Source organism: Homarus americanus, unplaced genomic scaffold (assembly GCF_018991925.1).
Source record: "Homarus americanus isolate GMGI-L3 unplaced genomic scaffold, GMGI_Hamer_2.0 scaffold18703, whole genome shotgun sequence".
Lineage (NCBI taxonomy): Eukaryota > Metazoa > Arthropoda > Malacostraca > Decapoda > Nephropidae > Homarus > Homarus americanus.
Genome location: NW_024749779.1, coordinates 2,966,734 through 2,974,891, shown reverse-complemented (window position 1 = coordinate 2,974,891; position 8,158 = coordinate 2,966,734). Strand labels below are relative to the sequence as shown.

The 8,158-nt window shown below is 39.2% G+C and overlaps 1 protein-coding gene across 3 annotated transcripts in view; it reads right to left on the bottom strand.

Annotated features, from left to right (window-relative positions):
* Nucleotides 1-1,858, bottom strand: part of LOC121853878 (putative N-acetylated-alpha-linked acidic dipeptidase) — a 14,460-nt gene extending 12,602 nt beyond the window's left edge. Inside the window, exons 1-2 of one of the 3 annotated variants that reach the window (XM_042348257.1) lie at nucleotides 1,795-1,858; nucleotides 137-311 (exon numbers count right to left, since the gene is read on the bottom strand). In XM_042348257.1, the coding sequence (XP_042204191.1) occupies nucleotides 137-277 (141 nt within the window). In that variant the 5' untranslated portion in view covers nucleotides 278-311; nucleotides 1,795-1,858. Of the gene's footprint in view, nucleotides 1-136; nucleotides 312-1,682 lie in introns of all 3 variants that reach the window. The other 2 variants (XM_042348255.1, XM_042348256.1) reach the window with 2 other exon arrangements.
* Nucleotides 1,859-8,158: the final 6,300 nt, after the last annotated feature.

Sequence of the window (8,158 nt, the reverse complement as noted above, 5' to 3'; positions counted from 1 at the left end):
CCCCTCACTGACATGTTAAACAACACTTCATAATACTTTTGAATGAGAGAGAAACTATAATAGAGAGAAATACTGTAAAACATATTAATGAAAAGATAGTTCAATGCAGTACTTCCGAGAATCGTCATTGACTTACCCTACTGGAGGAGCAGGAGATCTCTGCAGAAGCAGGTGATGGAGTGAAGGAGCCAAGGTTGAGGTTGAGGGCAAGCAGTAGGGAGAGGGCAGCCACCATCAGCGCCCCCACGCCCACACCTTGTAGCACCCGCGCAACCATTACTGCCTCCCTCAACACACGACCGCGGGTGGTACTACAGATAAAAGAAGATTTTTTTTAAGACCTGGATGAATGTAAACCTCAGGGAACTACAGTCACTGAGAGCTGCGTCTGCCTCATCAAAGTCTCAAGCTTTGTCATCGAACTCATCCAAAAGGAATAACATTGATGAGAATTTATAATATAATGTTTCATCACTGATTTTACCGAAAGTCATATTGACCCACGAAACCATATTCTGTTTCTTGGTGAAAGAAGAATAAACAGACGGGAGTATCACTCTTAGACCGTACACACACACACACACACACACACACACACACACACACACACACACACACACACACACACACGCGCGCGCGCGCGCGCGCGCGTGCTCGCGTTCTTTCCCTTCTCTTCTTTATTCTCCTCCATTGCTCTTTTAATCTTTTTTTTTACAATTTATTTATGCACTATTAATTTTTCTTTGCCTTGTTTGATGTTTACTAAGTGTGACTGCTGGTGGCGGCGGAAGGTAGCAAGATAGGTAATCACTCTCGGCACTGTTGTTGAGACACGATAATGGGGGCTAATGACTTGTTGTGGTAATTGTATGCTTGTCGCTTACTGCTTTATCAGCCTCACTCCTCTTCCTTCTGGGGCCAACGTTCAAGTGGACTGCTTTAAGATAAGTATTAGATACATCTTACACACACACACACACACACGTTCAAGGGGAGACAGAATCCAGCACCAGTCGGAGTCTCACTTAGGCCAGAGTACCTAGTTGGGAGGAGGACCATCCTTCCCAGCCATTCCAGGGCCGGCAGTCAAGAGTCCCCAGCTGCTGAACCTGCCACAGGTTACACGTGAGTCATTGTCAGAGTGACCCATAGGGTGAATTACTGTAGAAGGAAGTGTATCTATGTCATGTTTATGCAATATGTCCCTGGTAACGACAATGTAATGGTATTGTGAATCTGGCAAATGTTCAGTTAATTAATAAATAGCTTGTACCTAGCATTGGTGGTTAGAGGATTCCCCAAAGATCATATTTATATTTCATATAGCTATTGAGTCCCGCTACCAACTTCCCTCACTTTACAATCCCTCCTACTATAACTTTCACTAGATCTTCATAATGGTGCTAATGGTGTTCATGATAAAAGCGCCCTCTATCAGGGCGCTATCAGTCTGAGTTGAGGAATCGCCTTCGTGTAGGTTATGGACATGTGATTTGTCGCTAAGATTTATAATGTTATAGATATTTTTCTGATTCCAATATCTTTAATTCTTGGCTTTTTGAGAAATATTTCAAGAAACGTAACCAAATTTTACTGAATATATATGATTTTGTAGAGGGATTCCCAAAATGATGATATTACTGTCAACTGAATTAAAAAAAAAAAGCACACACTTTCCTTACCAATTAGTTATACCTCAAACCTGAAGGATATTTCCCAAAAGAATCTGAGTACAAGTTCTTGTAGAAGAGGTATAGTAGAAGGCAAGTATTATCGAACGCAACGTATCTATACCTGCAGCTCACGGGACACTGATCACCATTCACCACACGCCAGACTGCTCTTCTAAATAAAGAATAGCTCAAGGTTACAACGTCTGGCTCCTCCTCTGCAACAAGAAAAGGTGATGACGTCACGGAGTGCTGCATGGGATAATTTTGACCAATAAATTTGGAGATACAAGACCGTATTCCACTTGTTCAATTAATTTGCTTCGTAAACATAAGAGCTGAAATAATTCGACAGCTTTACGGAGCAATTTATGTTTTTTTAACAAGGGAAAAGATAAACAAAAATACAAGGTGCAATTGTTGAGAATCTGGTAACTGTTCCGAGTTTAAGACCCAGTCATGTGTCGGTCTTGCGTCGAGACTTAGTTATAAACTATATATATATATATATATATATATATATATATATATATATATATATATATATATATATATATATATATGTATATATATATATATATATATATATATATATATATATATATATATATATATATATATATATATATATACTGTATATATATTATATATATATATATATATATATATATATATATATATATATATATATATATATATATATATATATACTGTATATATATATATATATATATATATATATATATATATATATATATATATATATATATATATATATATATATATATATATATATATGTGTGTGTGTGTGTGTGTGTGTGTAAAATATATATATATAAAATCCATAGTAAGACCCCAGGCTGAGATAAATATGAACATATTGACACTTCCCTATCACATAACTTTTCGGTTATCGAAGGAACAATCGCCAGAACAATCTAGAAACATATAACAATGTAAAACAAAACACAAGTATGTGTTGGTATTCAAAAGCAAACGATTAAAACAATAAAAGTTCAAATGACATTATCCGAATCTTCAGCGGAGAGAAGTTGAACTGTTAAGTTAATTGCAGATATAGTAACAACAATCACTTATAAAAATAAACAATGGAGCTAAATTAAATGTTAGGGTGGAAGCGGCTCGCTACTGTAGAAACGTTGTACTGTACTAAAACTGTCCTCTGAAAAAATCTCTGAAGCCGTAAATTACTTTCAAATTTAGGAACTTTATTAAGAAATATATAAAGTAATACAAGTTCAAGTATGAAGTAAGACATCATCTGGTGACATTTCATAACAATGTCATAATTCAGTAACCAGAGAGTCAAATAAAATTAATTTTTTAATGTAAGTCCAATCAGTCCAGTCAGTCCAGGAAGGAAAGCAGGCCGGTCTGTATGTGGTAGTGGGTGGACTGGGGAGGAGAGGGTAAGAGCCTCCTTGCATTTGTTACTCTCAGATAACAACCTTCCTCTCAAGATATTGTTGTTTCTTGACAGATAATTTAAGATTCATAACATCCTCCTCAGAAAAGCGAGGTCGTTATGTGTACCTGTTAGTCACTTGGTGTCGTTATGTGTACCTGTTAGTCACCTGAGGTCGTTATGTGCACCTGTTAGTCACCTGAGGTCGTTATGTGTACCTGTTAGTCACCTGAGGTCGTTATGTGTACCTATTAGTCACCTGAGGTCGTTATGTGTACCTGTTAGTCACTTGGTGTCGTTATGAGTACCTGTTAGTCACCCTATTCCACAGAAATTTATTGTACGTTTAACATCAAATAACACGTACCTTATCATTAGTAACCATTATCATATTCCTTATCATTAACAAAGATTCTGACTGTTGTAATCATTTTTGTCTGTATTAGAATTCACAGTGGTCGATCGCCTCACCAGTATACACTCATATTATTTTAGAATCTCTTTCAATGAGTCTATCCGCTTTCTGTGGCACTAGAAATAGAAATATCTAACACTATCTAAAAATATTATCGGTTATACGGAACTTGGTATTCTACTATTCATAATATCCTGGCTGCCTCATTTACGATGAATATTTTCATAATTAAGTTATTAAGAGGCGGAGGAACAGATGATACTAAATATTATATCATACTTCCTTGAGATAAATGTATAGTATATAATATCAGGTGCCACTAAGAGAGCTCAGGCTCTCAATTGGCTCAGCCATGCCAAAAATTTTATTATTGTCCACTCTGTATGTGCATTTTCTGGCTAAATAAATTGTGTCGGTGTCAATAAAAAAATTTGTTTCATTATCAACAACTTGGGAAAAGGCGAAGATATATTTAGAGAAATGCAACGTTTCCCTTCTGTTATCTTCCCTATCCCGCTCATTACTTTCCTTCCATTTCTAACATCTACCTCATCCATGGATGGAGGATAGCTGAGGTGGGTCAGCTCTGGGTGCTGAGGGACCAGCTGGGTATTCAGGACATCCACATTTCGGTTGAGCAGAGCTCGGTAGTGCTCTTTCCAGCACTGATGGATGTCTTCTTCGTCTTTAATTAGGGCATTACCTTCGGATGAGAGGAGGGGGGATGCTCCATGAGTGATTGGCCCAGAAAATGTTTTAGTGGAATTGAAAAGTTCGCATTTCTTGTTTTGATCTGCAAGTTTTTGCGTTTCACGTGCTTTATTTTTAACGCACACACACACACACACACACATTACTCTTTTTATCCAAGTAGGAGAATAACTCTACAAAGACACCGTTCCTCGTCACTAGTTAAGTTTATAAAAAATGACGTACGACTTTTTGAGAATTCTAGAAGAGCAACTTAAATTATTCTGTGTGCGGGTCGTCGGATTTTTTTTTTATAGGCTTTCGTGTAGACCCGACGTCGTCTTGCTGTACAAAATTGTATTATCTTATCACTGGGTTAGACGTTGGAGGCGAGCCGGTAGCTTTTATTCTGCAGTATGGACTTTCTATTTTAAAGAAGTTTGGGTATATTTTACGAGCCGTGGTACGTTTGACTGTGTGTGTATATGTTTGTGTTGTATGTGCTCGTCTTTAATGTGTATCTCAGTGTATGATTGTATGGATTTATTTGTGTATCCGTGTATGCATATACTGTATACTGTATGTTCATGTTTTCTGCGCGCGCGTGTGTGTGTGTGTGTGTGTGTGTGTGTGTGGTCTGACGGTCAATATGTGTGTATGGACGACATGAAAAACATACTTATAATAACTTAAAAATTGTCTTACATACACACACACACACACACACACACACACAGACGTACCTGGCGCTCCTCTCGGAGCAGCCAGGTCAACTGTTATGTTGGCCCATACCAACTCCCTCCCCTGAACCCTCCTCCCCACCGGAATATCAACAAGTTCACGCCAGAAGTTACTATTTCATTTAGGAAAGAAATGGAACCAGTGTTAAACAGAGGTGAACAGTGGTGAACAGTGCTTAAGTCAGTGAGAACAACTCAACAGTAACAGTGGTACCCAAGTTGACCTTTCACACAGTGAGGTCCCAGGTACCCAGTGATAACGGCCTGTGAGACCCAACTACCAGCGATGTGTTAATCCGTCTACGATAGGAAGGCCTGGAACCACACCTCACTCATATAACACCATCTGTGAGGGAATTACTACACCACGTGAGGCCCCTCATAACACCATATGTGAAGGAGTTACTACACCACGTGAGGCCCCTCATAACACCATCTGTGAGGGAATTACTACACCACGTGAGGCCCCTCATAACACCATCTGTGAGGGAATTGCTACACCACGTGAGGCCCCTCATAACACCATCTGTGAGGGAATTGCTACACCACGTGAGGCCCCTCATAACACCATCTGTGAGGGAATTACTACACCACGTGGGGTCCCTCCTAACACCATCTGTGAAATTACTACACCACGTGAGGCCCTCTAACAGCATCTGTGAGGAATTACCCACACCGTGAGGCCCTCCTTAACACCCTCTGTGAGGGTACTACCACACCACGTGGGGCCCTCATAACACCATCTGTATGGGGAACTACTACCACGTGAGAGTCCTCTAACACCATCTGGGAGGAGTTACTACACTACGTTTTGCTGTTCAATCAACACCTACATTAATCTGTATGTTCACTGTATGTTCCTTTACCTTTCTCTAATAGGAAGCTTTTGTTAAACCACCAATGTATGTAATAAGTCATTTATGTAATGTATATTTTTCAGCCTTGGGCTGCAGAACTTCAATAAACCGTTAGTGTGTGTGTGTGTTAATACACACACACACACACACACACACACACATATGCTGTAACTTATATTCGTTTCTGTTAGAGCCAGCCGTCCCAGGTGAAACTGATCAGGACCTTTGTATCCAGTATCACTCTCATCTCCGCCAGCATCTTGAGTCTCCTACAGAAACAATAGAGCGAGACAAGCTGGGTCGATGTCCAAGAGGTTTGTGAAAGGTTACCGGTACTTCTTCGCCTGGTCGGGGGAGGAGGTAGGAGAGGAAGGTAAAAGTGTTAATGAAATCGATACATTGTACCTACTTATACCGTGAAGCTAAACCCACAGCCTTGCTGAGGATTTTTAAAAGTTATTAGTCGTGATATAGTGAGAGTAGTAAACGTAAATGATGTTTTGCAATCTTGACATTTGAAGCTTCAAAATATAACAAAGAATAACAGTAACAGCAATCACTACTTTACGCCCACCAGACGTTTGGTCATTGCTGCAAGTTTTAGTAATAGTTTTGCCAGGCCTTCTTGAGTAGCCTAGGGTTTTGCGTTTATGCTTTCGCTAGACTTCTTGTATGTACAGTATTGTGCCTCGATCTACACTAAAGAAAATAATTCGTATGAGCTTTGTGTCGATCTGTGGCTTATACAATACTATGATCTATTGCCATCTTTGCTTTTGACTTGTTATAATTTCTTACAAGGAGTATGTGTCAACCACCGTATGAGACTGTTGGAACTGTCTATCTTAACTTTCCATCTGATTTAATGAATTAGATATTTTCTTGCATGAATATATGAAAGTAAATTCATTTTACCGACATCTTACACTGTATTACGTTACACTTTCTTCTGTCACGGAGCGTGTGTGTGTATATATATGTAGCCATGAGCTGGGCTCCTTGGATACGTAGTTCTCCCAGCTCATGGCTACATGGCTATCAAGCATGGACGTTGTAGGAATTCTGGGATGGTTATTGCACTGACTGCTCGTGCTGGGTATTATTACCTGTGTGTGGGGTGGTTATTCACGGCAATGAAATAACTCTGCAATTAGCCGCTAGAGTGAACAGCTGTATGCGGTGGATATCTCTCTCTCTCTCTCTCTCTCTCTCTCTCTCTCTCTCTCTCTCTCTCTCTCTCTCTCTCTCTCTCTCTCTCCTCTCTCTCTCTCTCTCTCTCTCTCTCTCTCTCTCTCTCTCTCTCTCTCTCTCTCTCTCTCTCTTTTGACATTGAAATTTATTAGGAGAATGAAGACAGTAATGGTGAAATACGTTTACAATGTGTAATGGAAATGCATGATGTGCCTCTGCTGCTCACAAGACGTAACCAGGGGTGGATCAAGAACAACGCTCCCTGAGTAGCTCGGATAACTTGACAATTCAGTATGACTTGAGGCTCCTTGACACATAATAACAATGTGATTTTACTGTTGTGTGAAATGATAACTTTTAAATAATATAACAAAATATAATATGTAAGTGTAGTATTTCTATAAGTATTATTTTGTACATGGGTGAACAATCTATGTATGTACGTATATGGATATTCTTACTCAAATGTACAGTACAAGTTTGTATTGCATGGAGAGATTATGATGTTGTCGAAAACTCGCTTGTGTGTAAGAAAATATAACACTGGTGAAGGTCTCTCATAGTGTCATGCACCAGAACTGAAATATTTCTTGTTTTATGGCCAGAACTTCTTTAATTACTGCCTGCTACTAGTCCCCATTTCATTCTGATGGCTGCCTCCTTCACCACCTTCTTCTCCTACTTGCCTTCCTTTTTTCCTAACACTCCCATTTCTTTATCTTCTTCCCCTTCCTCGCACGCCTCTCTTACCCATCCTACTTCTTATTCGTCTTATTTTGTGGATACACCTGTTTTCATTACCATATATTATTCTTTTTTTTTTAATTCTGACATAATTTCTTTCTTCTTTAACTGTTCGTCTCTTTTCTACATTGCCGTTTTCTGTGGGTACAGTTTACTCCAGTAACGACTAAGGTCATGACAAGGTTACAGCACCAAGAGGAGAAAAGAGAGAGACAGAGCCACTGCTGCCGCCAAAGTGATCGAAGAGTAAAGTTTTAAATCAGTGGAAAGTTGGTCATGATGTTCATTGCGTTCGTAAGTGAAGAACTATTCGATAAACTGATATGAGAGAGAGAGAGAGAGAGAGAGAGAGAGAGAGGTACTTAATATAATGCGAAAGTGAGTGATATCCTCCCTGTCAATCACGAAAGGATACGGTTTTTAAT